Source organism: Heterodontus francisci, chromosome 13 (assembly GCF_036365525.1).
Source record: "Heterodontus francisci isolate sHetFra1 chromosome 13, sHetFra1.hap1, whole genome shotgun sequence".
Taxonomy (NCBI): Eukaryota; Metazoa; Chordata; class Chondrichthyes; order Heterodontiformes; family Heterodontidae; genus Heterodontus; species Heterodontus francisci.
In genome coordinates this window covers 112,189,751-112,209,260 of record NC_090383.1, presented here as the reverse complement: position 1 = coordinate 112,209,260, position 19,510 = coordinate 112,189,751, and the positions used below count along the sequence as shown (strand labels likewise).

At 44.2% G+C, this 19,510-nt stretch overlaps 1 protein-coding gene across 1 annotated transcript in view; it reads right to left on the bottom strand.

Moving 5' to 3' along the window:
* Nucleotides 1-11,468, bottom strand: part of LOC137376146 (5-hydroxytryptamine receptor 1D) — a 48,175-nt gene extending 36,707 nt beyond the window's left edge. Inside the window, exons 1-2 of the mRNA XM_068044165.1 lie at nt 10,849-11,468; nt 9,079-9,239 (exon numbers count right to left, since the gene is read on the bottom strand). Of these exons, the coding sequence (XP_067900266.1) occupies nt 9,079-9,239; nt 10,849-11,032 (345 nt within the window). The 5' untranslated portion in view covers nt 11,033-11,468. The remainder of the gene's footprint in view (nt 1-9,078; nt 9,240-10,848) is intronic.
* Nucleotides 11,469-19,510: the final 8,042 nt, after the last annotated feature.

Below are 19,510 nucleotides of genomic sequence, written 5' to 3'. Positions count from 1 at the left end.
TTTTTTAAATTTTATTTATTTATTTAGAGATACAGCACTGAAACAGGCCCTTCGGCCCACCGAGTCTGTGCCGACCATCAACCACCCATTTATACTAATCCTACACTAATCCCATATTCCTACCACATGGCCACCTTCTCTATATTCCCCTGCCACCTACCTATACGAGGGGCAATTTATAATGGTCAATTTACCTATCAACCAGCAAGTCTTTGGCATGTGGGAGGAAACCGGATTTGAACCTTGTATTTCCCTCACACTGTATTGAAAATGAATACAAATTTATTTCTCAAAAAAAAAGAGAACTAATCCCGATACAATCATCTTCATATTATGCCATAGGTCTAAAATAATGAAAAGCAGATTTATGTTTTTTGAAAATTATATAAAAATTCCGCAGCTTGTGGAATGAAAAGGGTGGGTAATTCTGACGTTGGGCGTTAATGTAAAACATTAATATTGAACCACTGAAGACACTGGAAATGAGAACGGTGAGAGATGTGTAACGGGACGATGAATCAATGCTGCTCGTTCCACACTATCACCCAGCATTAAAATTACCCCAAAATGTTGGAGGGAGAGTAAAAAGCTAAGTCAATCTCAGCCATTCTTGTACATCTGACAGGCAGTCACACAGCAACACAGGCAGAGATCAGGGAGCAGGCAGGTTTCCCATTCACCTGGAGTAAAAGAGCTGAAGGTGACAGGAGAGAAGCCATTTCCTGTAGAATGGGAGGAGAGTGTGGGAGAATCCACAGACAAAATCAAGGATGAGGTACCGAGCCCAGCGCTCAACAATTTAACAGAGCTGCCAGACCTGAATGAAAATGAAGTACTCCACCAAATTAGGAACATTGGCCATAGACAATGGGTAATTTATATATTAATTGCCCCACTGAATAAACTTTTATTAGTGTCCAGAACATACCCCCCCAAAATTAGTTCCCTTTGACCCTCAACCCCTTCCCACCATCCCCACATCCAATTAAAATTGATTTCCCTGCTCCTCCACCACCCCCCACCCCTGAAAATTCTATTGCTCCCCCCTCCCCACCAGGGTTCTTGCCCAGAACTCCATGTGGAGTTCCAAAGACATGCAGAGCACGAACGGCGGCCGTAATATCGGAGTGGGATTGCCGCCACCCGCAGGTAGGTCAATTTGAATTTCATTAGGCCTCATTTTAATATGGTGAAGGGCCCGCCACCTGGCGGCGGGGGGAGGGGGGGTGGCCGCACTGAGATCCCGCCGTCGCCGGTAATAAGTGTTGGGCCCTTCTCGACGTCACGGGTCGAGGCGGGCCTCTCCCCGCAGCATTTTACTGGCCCCCGCGCCGCAACTTGGGCACGATGGGTCAGTAAAATTCAGCCCATGGGATCAGACAGAGTCAACATAGTTTTGTGAAAGGGAAATCGTTTTTAACTAACTTAGTAGAGTTCTTTGAGGAAGTAAAAAGCAAGGTGGATAAAGGGGAGCCTGTAGATGTCGTGTACTTGGATTTCCAAAAGGCATTTGATAAGGTGTCACATCAAAGGTACACAAGATAAGAGCACATGGTGTCGGGGGGGTAACATATTTCCATGAATAAAGGACTAGTTAGCTAACAAGACGCAGAGAGTAGGGAAACTGGGTCTTTTTTAGGTTGGTAAGCTGTAACTAGTGGAGTGCCACAGTGATCAGTGCTGGGGCCTCAACTATTTACAATCTATATCAATGACTTGAATGAAGGGACTGAATGTACGGTAGCTAAATTTGCCAATGACACCAAGATAGGATGGAAAGTAAGATGTCAGGAGGAGGGAAAGAGTCTACAAAAGGATATAGATAGGTTAAACGAATGGGCAAAAATTTGGTCGATGGAGTATAATGTGGAAAAATGTGAACTTGTCCACTTTGGCAGGAAGAATAGAAAAGCTGTATACTGTTTAAATGGAGAGAGATTACAGAACTCAGTGGTACAGAGGGATCTGGGTGTCCTGGTACATGAATTACAAAAGGTTAGTATGCAGGCAGAGCAAGTGATTAGGAAGGCAAATGGAATGTTGACGTTTATTGCTAGGGGAATTGAGTACAAAAGTAGGGACGGTTTACTGCGGCTGTACAGGACCTTGGTGAAACCACATCTGGAGTACTGTGTATAGTTTTAGTCTCCTTATTTGAAAAAGGATATAATTGTGTTAGAAGCAATTCAGAGAAGGTTCATTCGATTAATTCAGGGGATGGAGGTTTTATCTTATGAAGAAATGTTGAACAGGTTGGGCCTATACCCACTAGAGGTTAGAAGAATGAGAGGTGATCTTATTGAAACATATTGGATCCTGAGGGGACTTGATAGAGTGGATACTGGGAGGATGTTTCCTCTTGTGAGGGGAGACTGGAACTAAGGGACACAGTTTAAGAATAAGAGGTCTCCCTTTTAAGACGGAGATGAGGAGAATATTTTTTCTCTCAGAGGGTCGTTAGTCTGTGGAATTCTCTTCCCCAGAGAGCAGTGGATGCTGGGGCATTGAATTTATTCAAGGCTGAGTTAGATAGATTTTTGATAGACAAGGGAGTCAAGGGTTATGGGGGACAGAAAGGAAGGTGGAGTTGAGACCACAACTAGATCAGCCATGATCTTATCGAATGGCGCAGCAGGCTCAAATGGCAAAATGGCCTACTCCTGCTCCTAAGTTCTATGTTCCTATCAGACACACAATCATGTTGTAAAAAGGTCATTTTAGGACTGACATCGGAAAGTTTTTCTTCATATAAATAAGATCAATATGTGTAATAGACCTCCAGATAGAGAACTGCAGGAAAAGAATTCTAGAATTATCTAAGAAACAATTGGATGCTGTGACAAAGACGTTGAATAAGGTTCCACTTAAGAGACCAACAGCTAAAATTAAAGCTCACGAAATTGAATGCAAGTTATTGACCCGGTTAGGAGATTGGTTAGGAGGTAGAAAAGACAGAGGGCTGAATTTTACCAGCCCCTCGACGTCATGCGTTGTGACGGGGAGGGCTGTGAAATGCTAGCGGGAGTGGCCCACCATGACCCATGACGCCGAGAAGACCCCGCCGGATATTAGCAGCAGCAGCGAGGCCTCGGTGCAGTCTGCCAACACGCTCCCCCCCCCCGCACCACCGTCATTAAAATGAGATAAATTTCAAATGCAAATAAACCTGCCTGTCCCACGTTGATTTTACAGCCAAGCAGCCGCAACTCGCACCCCTTCGGAACTCAGTTGGAGTTCCTAGGCGAGACACTGGTGGGAAGGGGGAAGGAATAAAATTATCATGGCATGAGGGGGGGAGCGGGGAAAACTGTTCCAATGGTTATGGGGATGGTGGGACAGGGCTGAAGGGCAAAAGTGAAGAGGTTTGGGGTGGGGGGGTGGGGGGGAAGTTCGGATTGGGAATAAAATTCATTTTGTTGATATCGCCCCGAAAACAAACATTGGGTGGGGGACAATGCACCACAATATCACTTTAAAAATTAAAATTACTTCTAAGGGCTTGAAGCCCTTTAAAAATGGGGGCGGACGGCATACGGCGCGCTGATAAAATTCAGCCCAGAGAGTAGGGATAATGGGTGTGTACACGAATTGGAAGAAAGTGATTAGTGGTGCCCCACTAGTGGTCTCAGCTATTCACTATACTTATTAATGATTTAGATAACGTAAAAGAGAACCACATATCCAAGTTTTCCAATGACACAATGATTGGTGGTATCGTAAGTAGTGTAGACAGGAGCATTAAATTACAGGAAGAAATGGATAGATTAAGTGAGTGGGTTGCAGATGGATCTCAATGCTGGTAAATGTGAGATCATCCATTTTGGACCACAAAAGCTTAGATCATAATTAGGGAAGCTAATAGAATGTTATCATTTATCGCGAGGGGAATTGAATAAAAAGGTAGGGAGCTTATGCTTCAGTTATACAGGACATTGTTGAGACCACATCTGGAGTACTGTGTACAGTACTGGTCTCCTTATTTAAGGAAGGATGTAAATGCGTTGGAGGCAGTACAGAGAAGGTTTACTAGACTAATACCTGGAATGGGCGGGCTGTCTTATGAGGAAAGGTTGGACAGGCTAGGCTTGTATCTGCTGGAATTTAGAAGAGTAAGAGGCAACTTGATTGAAACATATAAGATTCTGAGGGGTCTTGACAGGGTGGATGGGGAAAGGATGTTTCCCCTTGTGGGAGAATATAGAACTAGGGGTCACTGTTTAAAAATAAGGGGTCGCCCATTTAAGACAGAGATGAGGAGAAATTTTTTCTCTCAGAGGGTCGTGAGTCTTTGGAACTCTCTTCGTCAAAAGGCGGTGGAAGCAGAGACTTTGAATATTTTTAAGGTAGAGGTAGATAGATTCTTGGTAAGTGAGGGGGTGAAACGTTATCAGGGGTAGGTGGGAATGTGGAGTAATCAGTTCAGCCATGAACTTATTGAACGGTGGAGCAAGCTCAAGGGATCCGAGTGGCCAACTCCTGCTCCTAATTCGTATGTTCATATGTTTGTATGATCCAAGTACTATTTAAATAGTGAGAAGTTAGGAACGGTGGAAGTCTAAAGTGATTTAAGAGTCCATGAGCACAGGTATCAAAAATATAGTAGTCAGATACAAAATATAGTCAAAAGGTTAATGGACTTTTAACGTTAATAACTAGAGGGCTACAATATAAAGGGAAGTTTTGCTCATGTGAACTACACCTGAAGTATTGTGTACAGTTCAGGGCAGGATATATTGGCCTTGGAAGGAGTGCAGCGCAGATTTACCAGAATCATAGAATGGCTACAGCACAGAAGGAGGCCATTCAGCCCATCGTGTCTGCGCCGCCTGTCTGCAAGAGCAACTCAGCTAGTCCGCCTCCCCCGCCTCTTCCCTGTAGCCCTGCACTTTTTTCTCTTCATATAATCATCCAATTCTTTTTTGAAGGCCTCGATTGAATCTGCCTCCACTATACTCTCAGTGCATTCCAGATCCTAACCATTCGGTGGCCGAAAAAAAAAGATTTTCCTGTTACCAGACCTCCAAGGATTATATTATTAGAAAGATTCTATGAACGAGCCTTGTATTTCCTGGAATATAGAAGGTTAAAGGGTGATTTAATTGAGGTTTTGAGGATTTTTGAAAGGGATTGATAGGGTAGATAGAGAGAATCTTTTTCTGCTAGTGAGAGTCCAGGACAAGTGGAAAAGCACTAAATATCAATACCAGGCCATTCAGCAGAGAAGTTGGGAAATGCTTCTTCACATAAAGGTTTTAAAAGTGTGGAACTCACGCCCACAAAAAGTAGATGCTAGCTCAATTAATTATTTTAAATATGAAATCAACAGATTTTTGTCAATCTAGGGTGTAAAAAGGATATGGAGCTCAGGCAGGTGGATGGAGTTCAGAGACAGATCAGTCATCGTGGAACAGGTTCCAGGGCCTGAATGTCCTTCTGTTCCTAAAGGGAGGACTGTAGTGTCTTTTTGGATGCAAATATCCAGATGTGCTTCATGACCATCATCCAAAATTAACCCATTGTTTAAATAATTGTGTAAATAATGGACACATCACATAGATAGCCATGTCACTAATTGGTTATTCTACAATGATATACATATAGGAACATGACGGCCATTCAGCCCTTTTAGCCTATTCCGCCATTCAATTAGATCATGTTTAATCTATATCTTAACTCCATCTACCCATCTCGGTTCCAGATCCCTTAACGCCTTTAGTTTAGTTTAGAGACACAGCACTGAAACAGGCCCTTCGGCCCACCGAGTCTGTGCCGACCATCAACCACCCATTTATGCTAATTCTACACTAATCCCATATTCCTACCACATCCCCACCTGTCCCTATATTTCCCTACCACCTACCTATACTAGGGGCAATTTATAATGGCCAATTAACCTATCAACCAGCAAGTTTTTGGCTTGTGGGAGGAAACCGGAGCACCCGGAGGAAACCCACGCAGACACAGGGAGAACTTGCAAACTCCACACAGGCAGTACCCAGAATTGAACCCGGGTCGCTGGAGCTGTGAGGCTGCGGTGCTAACCACTGCGCCACTGTGCCGCCTTGCCTAACAAAAATCTATCATCTCAGTTTTGAAATTTTCAATTGACCCCCCCCCCCAGCCTCAACAGTTCTTTGGGGGACAGAGTTCCAGATTTCCACTACTCTTTGTGTGAAAAAGTGCTTCCCGACATCACCCCTGAACAGCTTATCTCTAATTTAATGCTTACACCTTTGTGCCAGACTCCCCCACCAGAGGAAATAGCATCTATTTATCTACACTATCAAATCCTTTCATCATCTTAAGCACCTCAATTAGATCAAGTCTATGCAATGTGTCTTCATATAATTTAACCCAAATACAAACACAATAGCTGCAATATATTTTAAATTATCCCAGAAATACTTACAGCTATCATCCTCCATTCTGTAATCATGTGAAGGCAAAGGTTAAAGTGGACACGTATGTCTCGCAACATTTTGAACGTATGGGAGTAGCAAACCTACAACTCTACTTCCAAAGGTATTCCCCTCACCCATTTCCATTAGAATTTGACATATCCCAATGACAACGGGAGTAAATGGGTCACCACTCCGCACCACACAATAAAAAAATGAGTTAAGTGGTTATTCATCTTATTGCTGTTTTGAGATCGCGACACATGGATTTTACTAACGTGCCGCAACCCGCGATGGCACGCTTTGAAGTCAGCGGTTTGCCCACGTGGAGCGGCCGCTGCTGAGGCCCCGCGATATTTCACGTGGGGGCTCATTTAATTGGAGGAGGCAGAACGGTCACCCCATATGACATAGAGGGGGCGACCGCTCCGTACCCGGCAATGGCGTCTGGAGCCACCGTGCAGGCGCCGGCGCCATTTTTAAAGGGCTGCAAGCCCTTACCGGCAATTTACATTTTTAAAGGCACCATTACCTTTAATTTATATAAAAACATTAAAGTACACATCAAAGCCCCTCCTCCACCTCCCAATCATAAACCAATAAACTTATTTCCCTCTTCCTCCCGAAAAACCATTTTTGCCGGCCCCGACCTTTCACCCCCAAATTTTATGATCATTGTTCTTCAACCCCTTCCCACCATCTCCTCAGCCAATGAAATAAGTTTCCTCCGATCTAAGAATTAAACTCCTCCCCCCCCCCCTCCCCACCAAATGGGGATCGAAAGGCACGAGACTTCCGGTCACTGGCTGGAATATCGGCATGGGACAATGCCAATGAAGGCAAATGAAGACTCTGCCACCATGCCGCAGGGAGGCTGCACCGAGGCCTCGCCGCCGCTGGTAAAATGTGGCAAGGCCTTCTCTGCACTTGAGGCAGGCCTTTCCTGGAAGAATTCTCCTGGCCACCCCGCCACGACCCCAACATCGGAGGACTGGTAAAATTCAGCCCCATATGTGCTGTGTGTCAGCATCCGGTTACTGCCCTGCAATCTACACTACTGAATATATGAAAAATGCTAATTTGATTTTGCCACATTCTTTATATAGCAAACACATTGGGGAGTTTAAAATACGTGCTTTTCGATTTGCAAATCAGAGAGCTATTTCTTAGAATCACATTCAGATACACTTAAATGCAAAGGTATGAAAACTGGATTGTAAACACCAATGATTTAATATTTCAAATCTCAGCTATTTCACAAAGAGTGTCTCCTCAAAGACAATAATTCAAAGAATCGTGACTGGTTTATGGTGATCCAAATGAGTTCATTTTCATTTTTATTGCCTCAGTCTCCAGAATTCGAGAGGCATTTTGGAGTATGTTTTCTGTGATTCTGTCCATTTATTATTTAGAGTTTTAATTTATTGTAACTAAATGAGACATATTATGTTTTTATTACAAGGATTCCTGAATTTTTTTACCAGTATTTAGCAGCTTAAATTCTGCAATTCTATCCATTTTTCTGTAAAGCCACACAGCATTGGCCTTGATTAAACCCATATCATTACAATACCTAACGCCAGCATTATATTTTGAGGAAATAATTTGAAGTAGTCCTACAAACAAAAATATGATCAGTAAAGAGTATTAGCATTGGTTTTTTTTAAAGAAAAAACCTTCTTTAAAATTAAATTGTAACTTCAGGGTATATGTGAAGGAAAATATCTGATGTCCTAATATTGCTCGTGTTGGAACTGTTAAAAGATTTTGAATCAGCACAAGTCAGGAATTTTAGCATCTGTTCTGAAACATTCTCAAAAAAACTGAAATAATTCACAGTTCAGGGTCGTTTTTGAAAGGATTCAGACTGTCAGGTGTTTTGAGGTGGAATTCTCACTTCCAAGAGTTCTGCACATGCCTTGTGTTTAAAGTCTAGTGCTGAATCTAGAGTCACCAACATAACGCTTTCCTGTCTCTATAACCTCCTCTGTGCTCCTCCAATTCTGGCCTCTTGCACATTCCCAACTTTCATCATTCCCCCATTGACAGCCATGCCTCCAAGTGCCTAGGCCCTAAAATCTGGAATTACCTCCCTCAGCCTCTCCCCCGTTTCTCCTACTTATAGACGCGCCTTAAAACAGACCTGTTTCGCCAAGCTTTTTGGTTATCTGCCCTAATATCTCTTCATGTGACTGGGTGTCAAACTGTGTCTGATAATGCTCCCAGGAAGCGCCATGGGACATCTTACTATCTTAAAGGCACCATATAAATGTGCATGATGTTGGTGTAGAAAGATTACCCGTGTGTTAGAGTTAGCGTTTGTAGGAAGGTTACCAGTGTTATGATTAGTGTTGGGACAAAGACTATTTGACTGTTGATAGAAATGTTTTCCATGTGTTACAATTAAACTTTGTACAAAAGTTATCCTGGAGTTCTGGTCAATATTAGTACAAAGGTTATTCCTGAGTTAGCTTGTTCTTTATGGCTTTGTAGTACTTCTAGCCTTATCTCATCCATCATCCTGTTCCAAACATTGTCTAGGGGTATAATTTTTCTTTGAATGGAGTGTGGGGATTATTTCAATTCTAGATTGTGCCATCTCTGTGCAATCCGGTTTTTAAAGTAATTATTGGAAGCAAAATGCCGGAACGTACAGCTGGAATTTGAAAACAACACTCACATTGTATCTGTTCCAATCCTGGTAAAACACAGACATGACAACGAAAGGCATGACTCCAAGTCCCACCAAACAGTCACTGACAGCCAGGTTGACCAGAAACACCGAGGTCACCGAGTGAAAGTGTTTAGTCACAGCGATAATCGCGATCACCAGGACATTACCTAAAATGACAAAAATAAAAACGTCAAATCCTAACACCAGAATCATTCCACAATGTCAAAGCAACAAGAGGTGTGAATAACAAATTCATCTGGGATCCTGGACTGAGGGTGAATCATCACATTCAAAATGGGCTGGGCTGACCTCACAGAGAACAACAGTGGCTTCTTCACCTCATGTGTAATTTTGAACAAAGATGGGGAAGCGACTAGTCTAGTACAAGTGGGAGGGGAGGGGGGAGGAAAGGGGAGGGGGTGGTTCTGGACAGGACCTATACAAGGTGGGTCTGGAAACTAGAGCTGTAGAATGTCAGGAGTGGACTGGAGGATTTGGAGATCTAGACCGGTATAAGGGGGAGGTAGGGCCAGGAGTCTAGACCTGTATGAGGGGTCTAGACCTGTACACAGTGGGGGGGGGGGGGGGGGGGGTTGTCTAGGGTCTAGACATACAGGGGAGGGTCTGGGGTCAAGACCTGTACAATGGGAGGGGTCTAGGGTCTAGTCATACAGGGGAGGGTCTTGGGGTCTAGACCTGTACAATGGGAGGGTGTCTGGGGTCTAGACTTGTGCAATGGGAGGGGGTCTGGGTTCTAGACCTGTACAATGGGAGGGGGTCTGGGGTCTAGACCTGTGCAATGGGAGAGGGTCTGGGGTTTAGACCTGTACAATGGGAGGGGGTCTGGGGTCTAGACCTGTGCAAGGGGAGAGGGTCTGGGGTTTAGACCTGTACAATGGGAGGGGGTCTGGGGTCTAGACCTGTGCAAGGGGAGGGGGTCTGGGGTCTAGACCTGTGTAAGAAGAGAGGGGTCTGGGGTTTAGACCTGTGGAAGGGGAGAGGGGTCTGGGGTTTAGACCTGTGGAAGAGGAGAGGGGTCTGGGGTTTAGACCTGTGGAAGAGGAGAGGGGTTTGGGTACAAGCTCGAACACATAACCGCGAGGGTCGGGTGCATCTCAGCCGTTCGGAAAACCAACATATCCCCAAACACACCACAAATATCATCTCAGAGAATGAGAAAAGCGATCAGGGATGGGAGTGAGAATCCCGTGTTATCCCGGTCCATCCCGGGGACAAGTGAAGACTGAAAATAACAGGAGATTCTCAGCATTGAAACCTTTAGGGAAAATGTCGTAGAACAGATCATAAAACCGCCACTGCACTGCATAACAATAAAAACACAATGCTGAAGACATTTCAGCGTAAAGCTCCATGCAAAGGTTTACAAAACCAGAGGTCCAGTCATTTAACTCAATCCTTTGTATCTGGTATTAAACTCTGCAATCAAGATTTCACTTTTGTTTTGCTGAACCCATAGCTTTGAATATTTCGATCTGTACAGTTTTATACCTATATATAAATCTACACACACACACAGATTAACATGTAGAATGATTATGGTAACAGTTTCTGTGTGTGTGGCTTATGAATCTTTTAATGTTTGGTTTTCAGAACAAACTATTGCAAAATGTTCGCCTGTTTCACTCTAATAACCTGCACCGGGTAATAAAGGGGAGAGTTCAGTTTTAAATGGGGTTTATATTGCGGTGCAGCTACCTGCATATCTACATGTGGACACACGCAAAAGGAAGGAGCCCGGAAGTTAACGGTGCAGACCTGTAATCGCCGCCACACACATGAGGACCATGATGGTTTCGAGCAGGATCTTGACCGGGACGGATGGTGAGCTGGAGGCCGACACGGGAGTGGAGACACTGGGAGGGAACCAGCGGCTGCCGGGGCTCTGCCCCGTCCCAACGGCCGACAGGTTGCCGAGGAGCGGGGACAAAGCCGGATCCATGATACGGTGTCAGCGGCGCCGGCTCATCCCTTCCCCGAGAGTCAGCCCCGCCGCGGAGCTGCAGAGCCGGGGAGGACGGGCAGACTGGAGTCGGTGTCTGGAAGCCTCCAGCTCCAGCTCACAAAGTGACACTCAAATCAAAGCAGCCGATCAAAAATCCGCGACGCTCCGAATTCTTGACTTTCCCAAAATTCTTGCTTCAAAAATAATCCCAATTTCGCTGGGCTGGATAGAGAAATGGATCCCAAACAAACTGCAAGGGGCAGTTAAGTTACTTGTCACTGTCCAACGGTTCAATCCTCGATGGGATCCCGCTTTGCTATAAGTCAGTGTGGGTTTTTTTTTTAAATCTTCTATCTCCCTCCACATTCCCCAAACCAGCAGCGTCTGCGATGCACCTGACTCCGCCCTGGCTGCTGGCACCGAGCTCCCACTCTCCTCCTCCCACACCCACTGCTCATTGGCACTGAAAGGTGTTGGGGACAGCACAATGCAAACTCCCACTGCCCCTCCCACCACCGTCACTCACTGCCAACAGAGGCTGAGAGAGGAAAGCATGGACAATTCTTAACATCCATATTAAACAGAGCAAATCCTGGAGACACTCAGCAGGTCAGGCTGTGTGTGTGTGTGAGAGAGAGAGAAACACAGAGTTGAAACACTGGTTCTAAAACTTCTTCATCCGCAGACCACTTAGGCAGGTAAAAGACCCCATGGAACGTCGACTGGTCCTACCCCATCCGCTTTCACTTGCCACCGCAACAAAAAACTCACCAGAACTAATGGGAAGAATGGAGCTGCTTTCGATGAGACACCAATGAGATGATGTCTGGTTCCAAACTGGAGAGATTCAGTCTCATGTCAGCCTCCATGTTCAGCTGGTTGCTTTGTTTTCAGCCCCACAAGTGTCGAAGATCCGATCGCGCAGTTGTGCGTTGTAACAGTAACATAAATTTTGCTTATAAAACTACATTGTTGCTGCTCGACCTTATGAGGACTTGAGCCGCGCACGTGTGACATCACGCGAGTTGTGGGGTTGAGGGTTCCGGCTTGTTCTCTCGTATGGCCTCGGCCGGGGCCTTACACGTTAATGACGCACTTTGGAGCAGTCGCGGATCACCCGGAGGACACTCGTGGAGCACCCGGAGGACCCTCACGGATTACCTCGAGAACCCTCACGGACCAACTAGAAGACCCTCACTGACCACCTGGAGAATCCTCATGGATCACCTGGAGGACCCTCACTGACCACCTGGAGGACCCTCGTGGAGTACCTGGAGGACCCTCACTGATCACCTGGAGGACCCTCACTGATCACCTGGAGGACCCTCACTGATCACCTGGAGGACCCTCGTGGAGCACCTGGAGGACCCTCACTGATCACCTGGAGGACCCTCACTGATCATCTGGAGGACCCTCGTGGAGCACCTGGAGGATACTCACTGACCACCTGGAGGACCCTCGTGGAGTACCTGGAGGACCCTCACTGATCACCTGGAGGACCCTCACTGATCACCTGGAGGACCCTCACTGATCACCTGGAGGACCCTCGTGGAGCACCTGGAGGACCCTCACTGATCACCTGGAGGACCCTCACTGATCACCTGGAGGACCCTCGTGGAGCACCTGGAGGACCCTCACTGATCATCTGGAGGACCCTCGTGGAGCACCTGGAGGACCCTCACTGATCATCTGGAGGACCCTCGTGGAGCACCTGGAGGACCCTCGCGGATCACCTAGAGAACCCTCACTGATCACCTGGAGGACCCTCGTGGTGCACCTGGAGGACCCTCGTGGAGCACCTGGAGGACCCTCGCGGATCACCTAGAGAACCCTCATTGATCACCTGGAGGACCCTCACTGATCATCTGGAGGACCCTCGTGGAGCACCTGGAGGACCCTCACTGATCACCTAGAGAACCCTCATTGATCACCTGGAGGACCCTCACTGATCACCTGGAGGACCCTCACTGATCACCTGGAGGACCCTCGTGGAGCACCTGGAGGACCCTCGCGGATCACCTAGAGAACCCTCACTGATCATCTGGAGGACCCTCGTGGAGCACCTGGAGGACCCTCACTGATCACCTAGAGAACCCTCATTGATCACCTGGAGGACCCTCATTGATCACCTGGAGGACCCTCACTGATCATGCTTTGATCATGAATTAAAAGCTCAGGTGAATGACCTTCTCATCAGACCTGGAAGATGTTAAAGATGAATAGCTTGTAAGCAAGTACAGAACTAGGGGGCAGAGAGGAGCACATCTCCTTTAACAATCAGAACTTGCATTTATATAGTGCCTTTAACATAATAAAATGACCCAAGCGGCTTCACAGCTGTGTAGTTGGACAGAATTTGATCCTGAGCCACAAAAGGAGGTCAAGACAGATGAACAAAAGCTTGGACAAGGATTTAAGTTTTAAAGGAGAATTTTAAAGGAGGAGAGAGACACAGAGAGTCGGAGAGGTTTAAGGAGGGAATTTCAGAGCTTAGGGCCCAGGCAGCTGAAGGCATAGCCGCCAGTAGTGGAATGTAGGAAATCAAAGTTGGCATTCCTGGAAGAGAAATGAACAACAAAACTAAAAGGAAAATATTGTGAATGCTGGAAATTCTAAATAATACAGAAAATGCTGAAAAACATTCAGCAGGTCAGGCTGCATCTGTGGAGTGAGGGACAAAGTTAATTAACACTTCAGGTCGATGACCTTTCATCACAACCAGAAGATATTATTAGCAGTTTATTGAGAATTGCAAAGTTATCCCAAAGGAGATACAACCTCCCTTAGACAATAATAATGAAAAAAGTTAACAAAACTGCATTGTTTTTAGAATTTATCTGCTGAAAATACAATTAGTCACTGACATCAGACACAAAGTATAGCCAGTGGCAATAAAACATCTTTCAATAATTTATAGGGCACAGACCTGAAACATTAACTCTGTTTCTCTCTCCACACAAATGCTGCCTGACCTACTGAGCATTTCCAGCATTTTTTGTTTTTAGGGCAGCACAGTGGCGCAGTGGTTAGCACCACAGTCTCACAGCTCCAGCGACCCGGGTTCGATTCTGGGTACTGCCTGTGCGGAGTCTGCAAGTTCTCCCTGTGACCGTGTGGGTTTTTGCCGGGTGCTCCGGTTTCCTCCCACAGCCAAAGACTTGCAGGTTGATAGGTTAATTGGCCATTATAAATTGCCCCTAGGGAAGGTGGGGATGTGGTAGGAATATAGGATTAGTATAAATGGGTGGTTGATGGTTGGCACAGACTCGGTGGGCCAAAGGGCCTGTTTCAGTGCTGTATCTCTAAATAAAATAAATATTTCCGATTTCCAGCATCTGCAGTATTTTGCTTTTGTTTCAATAAATGTTCTTGTGAAACGTTAAAATGAAAGACTTGCATTTTTATAGCGCCTTTCATGACCTCAGGACGTCCCAAAGTGCTTTATATCCAATTTGTAATGTAGGAAATGCAGCAGCCAATTTGCTCACAGCAAGTTCCCACAAACAGCAATGTGGTAATCACCAGATAATCTATTTTAGGTGTTTGAGGGACTGCCCAACCTGTCTAGATTTAGAGCAAAGACCAAAGTCAGATAGGTGAACTCCTGTTTGCTCCCGATGCAGCTTTTGTGGCGCATTCAGCTGAGGACCTGCTGCCAATTCTAAGTGCCTTCTCAACTGTTGCAGAGGAATTTGGGGTCATGATCAGCCTACAGAAGACAGTGACTGACTGAAGGTGGTCAGTCTGAAGCAGAATTACAACCAAAAAAACACTAAGTTGAACAATGTAGACAAGTTCTGCTACCTGGGGTCTACTGTCTCAAGTGAAATGAAGCTTGATGAGATATCAGCACGTATTGGTAGTGCTGCTGCGGAATTTGGAAAGCTTCAGGCTAGAGTCTTGAAAAACCCCAAACTCAATTGCCACACATCTAAGAATCTATATTGTCTGCATATTAAGTAGGCTGCTGTATGGCGCTGATATCTACATATCAGAAGCAAGAACTCACATTGAATTAATTTCATGTGCATTGCTTGAGAAAGATTCTTGGGATCCATTGGCAGCATAGAGTCCCCAACCCAGAAGTACTGCAGCTTTCTAATTCATAAAGTATCATGGTACTGCTCAAGCGACATTGACTACGATGGTTCGCCCACATCGTTAGAATGGATGACTGCCGCCTACCAAAGGTTGCACTGTGTAGAGAGCTGCCTGGTGCAGTAGACCCAGTGGGCAACCAAAGCTAAAACACAAGGACTCGTGCAAGCAAGATATCATTTCATGCCAGATTGACTTAAACAGCTGGGAACGGTCTGCACGTGAGCAAAGCACTTGGCACGTAAGTGTCCACAGTGGAGCACAGAAATTTGAAGAACTACATCTTCAGGTTGCTACAGTGAAACGCCATTGCAGGAAGGAGCACGCTGCATTAACGAATGGTGACCTAGGATGCCCCATTGCAACCGGCAATGCCTTGTTCGAATTGGACTGAAGACTCACAACAGATGAACAGTAGATGTAAATCATCAGTAACAATGCAGAGAGAGTGAAAGACAGCACATCTGACAGTGCAGCACTACCGCACTGGAGTGTCAGCCTAGACGGTGTGCTCAGTCCCTGGAGCAGATCTTGAACCCACAACTTGCTGAGTCAGAGGCAAGAATGTTATCAACTGAGTAAGGGCTAATACCATAAAAAGCTATTGACTTCATTACAAAAAAAATGTTTGACAGATCTAATTTTGTCAGTCTGTAAACACTCAAAGCCATAGTGTATACTGCATTGGAGATACGGTTTTCTGTTCATTTTGGACAATATTACAGTAAAGTGAGAGGTGGACCTCTAAACAGCTGTTTATCAGGACATCAGCTGCACTAAGCATAGAGACCTACTATAGTGAAACTCTTGTTTGAAGTTGATGGTGTAATTTTTATGTTAAAATTTATAATCGGAAAGTTGTCCTCCTTTGCAAAGCTCCTCACTGGGAGCAGCGCCTTCCAAAATTGACCCCCACTTCACTTTACAATACCAGCTTATTGAAAAATTCCCAGTGGGCATACAGATCATCTGGAAATTGGACTCAGCCTAGTTTTGAGTTTTGTTGGACTGTTTTTCATTGGATTTAGCCACTGGTCCCCTGATAAGCTACTCTGTTCCACTTTGGTGATTATCTTCATTTCGAATCCTATCCATCTTGCTAGACGTCCTATCTGTAACAGCAGCTCATTTATATTACCTGCTATTTCCAACTTTTGTACTGTTTACAACAAACACCAAGCAATCTCTTGTGTCATAATCGAATCATTTCCAAATTCAGTGCCCACCATTTGTGTTCGTTTCTTGTTGGTCCTGTTTTTTGCATTTTTCAAATTCCTGAAAGAAAACATTTTTTAAATGGTTAATATCCCAGGGTTGCTGTAGTTTTTAATATACTTTGGGAATCTTCAAATAACTCACTGGTACCTCAGTACAATTTCTCCAAGTCTTTGTGTGCTCTCAGTAATCACCAGGATTAAATTTCATGAGACATTCAACCTCACTACAGTCGCTGCAGGTTGCAATACTGTTTCTAATACTATTTAATATATGGAAATGAATAAAAACACAGTGAGCTCAGGGACGGAGAGACTTTGATGGCTGTTTCTAACATTCTCTGTCACTTCTGGAGGATGGAACAGTGAAATGGCACAGTGCTATATTAGTACACACACATTAATAAACCACACCACATTCACCTCACGGTGTTTTTAAACATATCAGAAAATGAGCAGGAAAGAACTGGATGGTTAAGAACAATGTTAAAATTTGTAAATACAGAGAGATGATCTAATGATGTTTGGAACGTAATGGGTCAAGAATTGCTGGGGCCAAGAAAATGTCACACCCAAGAAGCAGACTGACGATGTATAATGTAGGATATAAGTTATATGGAATTTGACTTTATTTCACTTTGAGGTAAAGGGATAAACTTACAGACTTTTTTTTATCAGAAGATGAACTAGATTGGGTCTAAGTAGATTGTATATAGTCTATTGAAGGGATTAACTAGATGGGCTAATGGCCTTTCCTCATTCCATGTATCCTTGTTTAGAGTTACATTTAGAGTATTTAGATATTTAGAGTTACCAATAAAATTAATTCTGCCAATGTTCCAGATTTGAATCCCATTCTGTGCTGAGTTAGCTTTACTTTCAGACAACAGCTTTTCATCACTCTGCCATTCACAACTCCTTTAGATACATTTTTAGTTTCTTAATTGTCCAGTTACCCCTCTCTTTGGCCTTGCACCATGAACTCTTTTGTCATTTAATCTCTCTTGCCTTCCACGCTATCACAGACCTTCCCTTTTGTTGTTTCTCCACCCTGTTCCCCCCTTGCATTTGCTTAAAACCTATTACATTTCTAACGTTTCCCAGTTCTGAAACGTTAACTCTGTTTCTCTCTCATCACAGATGCTGCCAGACCTGCTGAGTATTTCCAGCGTTTTCTGTTTTTATTTCAGATTTCCAGCATCCGCAGTATTTTGCTTTTATATTAGTGAAATGCTACAGTTGACAACAGCAACACTGGGTCAAGCAGAGGAAATAATAAAGGGTCCAGTTCTCCGACTGGTATCTATAACGCCTGCTGGGAAAATACGGATATTTGCGCACTAGGTGGGAACAGGACTGAACCCAGATGTGATGCACTCCATGTAGAACAGCCAGTTGAAACGCAGCGTCTCGGTTATCATGTGAAGAATGACTGCCGGTAGAAAGTACCGGAAGGCTGCAAATACCCAGGGAAGCCTACTTCAGCACTTTTAGAAGAGGAAAAGATTTCCTTGAAGAAAGAAAATGGAGATCAATGTAAACCCACAGTTTAACGCTTTACGAGAAGGCAGTGTTGGGCCAGTTCTTAGAAATGCCAAGATTGCATCACATGACAATGGAAACTTACCCTTCTCTGGGCGAAAAACATTACAAGTCCAAATATACACATGGGAGCACATCCAATTCTCCCATGTACATCTGAACTTTTGGGTGTTTTTGTCCTCAATTTGACTATACATAGATATAATGAATACTCAGTGTTCAACTTGGCAGCACCTATATACACAAACAATGAAAACTTTAGAAATAAATTGTGTAATTAGGTTAGATTTAATCTCTGTCCTTGATTTGCACTCTCTGCCCCGGTCGCTAATCAGTATGCTGTATTTATTGCAATGAGGACTTTGTTTAAAGTGTCCCCTTTGGAGATGGAGCTGAACTTCTTTTGACAACAGCACAATTGTGAGACAAAGAAATTTCGATCTATTTGAGAACACGAGCCCGAGCACTGACCCAGATGAAAGTGTCTGTCGTTGGATAAAAAAGTGTTTTACCTGCTGGAATATGTTCCAGCTAGAGCATTCACCACACAGTAGCTACAATTATAGCAAATTGTACAAAGAATTTATTTACATTATATAGAAATTACATCACAGGAGCAGGTCACTTGTCTCTGTGTTGCTATTGATCGTCCACAGGAACAGTAGTCCTAATCCTATAGGCCCACCCCATTCCCTTTAATCCCTTTTCCTACAACCACCAGCCTCACTTATTATTAAATTTTGACATGATCTCTGCTTCAATCAGTATCTCTGATACAGTGCATTTCATATACTCGCAGTTCTCTGTGCAAAAAAAATTTCTCCTGCTCTCTGCCCTAAATCTCTTACATTTAATCTTACAAATATGTCCGTTTGCATTGATTCCTTAAGCACTGGAAACAGTCATTCTCTTTCTACTCTGTCCCATCTCTCCATGATTTGAAGCATCTCTATCATTCCGTGATCTACTCGGTTTTAATATAAACAGCCCCAATTTGTAAATGCATTCTTCTGTTTCCTCACACCAGGCAGCATCCTAATGAATCTGGGCTGTGATATGACTATACTGTTAGCTAGATGCACAATTATCTGTCAGCTTCTATATCTTATACCTCTCACCATAAAACAAAAAGTATTGTGTTAAATTTGTTTATGGCCTTGTGTACTTGTATTGCTGCTTTTACTGTCTAACAAACCTGAACCTGCAAATCTCTCTGCTCTTTCACGACACCCACCCATTCAAAGTACAAATATTTTTTCTTGACCAAAATGTACCACCTCACCATTACTGTCCATTCTACCATCTTATCAGTATCTCCTTTCATCTTTGTTTGGTCCTTATATGTTTCCTATGTTGTTGCCTGCACATTTGGACATCATGTGTTCTAGCCCTATACACAAATCATTACACTGTGAACAGAAGTGATCCTAGAACAGAGTCTGAAGGGACGCCACTACCCACCCAACCACTCTTGAGAAATTGCTCTTGACTCCTACTCTCTGTTTTCCCCCTTCCAACCAGGTTTTAATCCATTTTGATATCCTCCCTCAATTTATACATCTTAATTTTTTCTAATACTGGCTAATTTATAAAGTATCAGTGTGAGTGGTATTTGATTTCT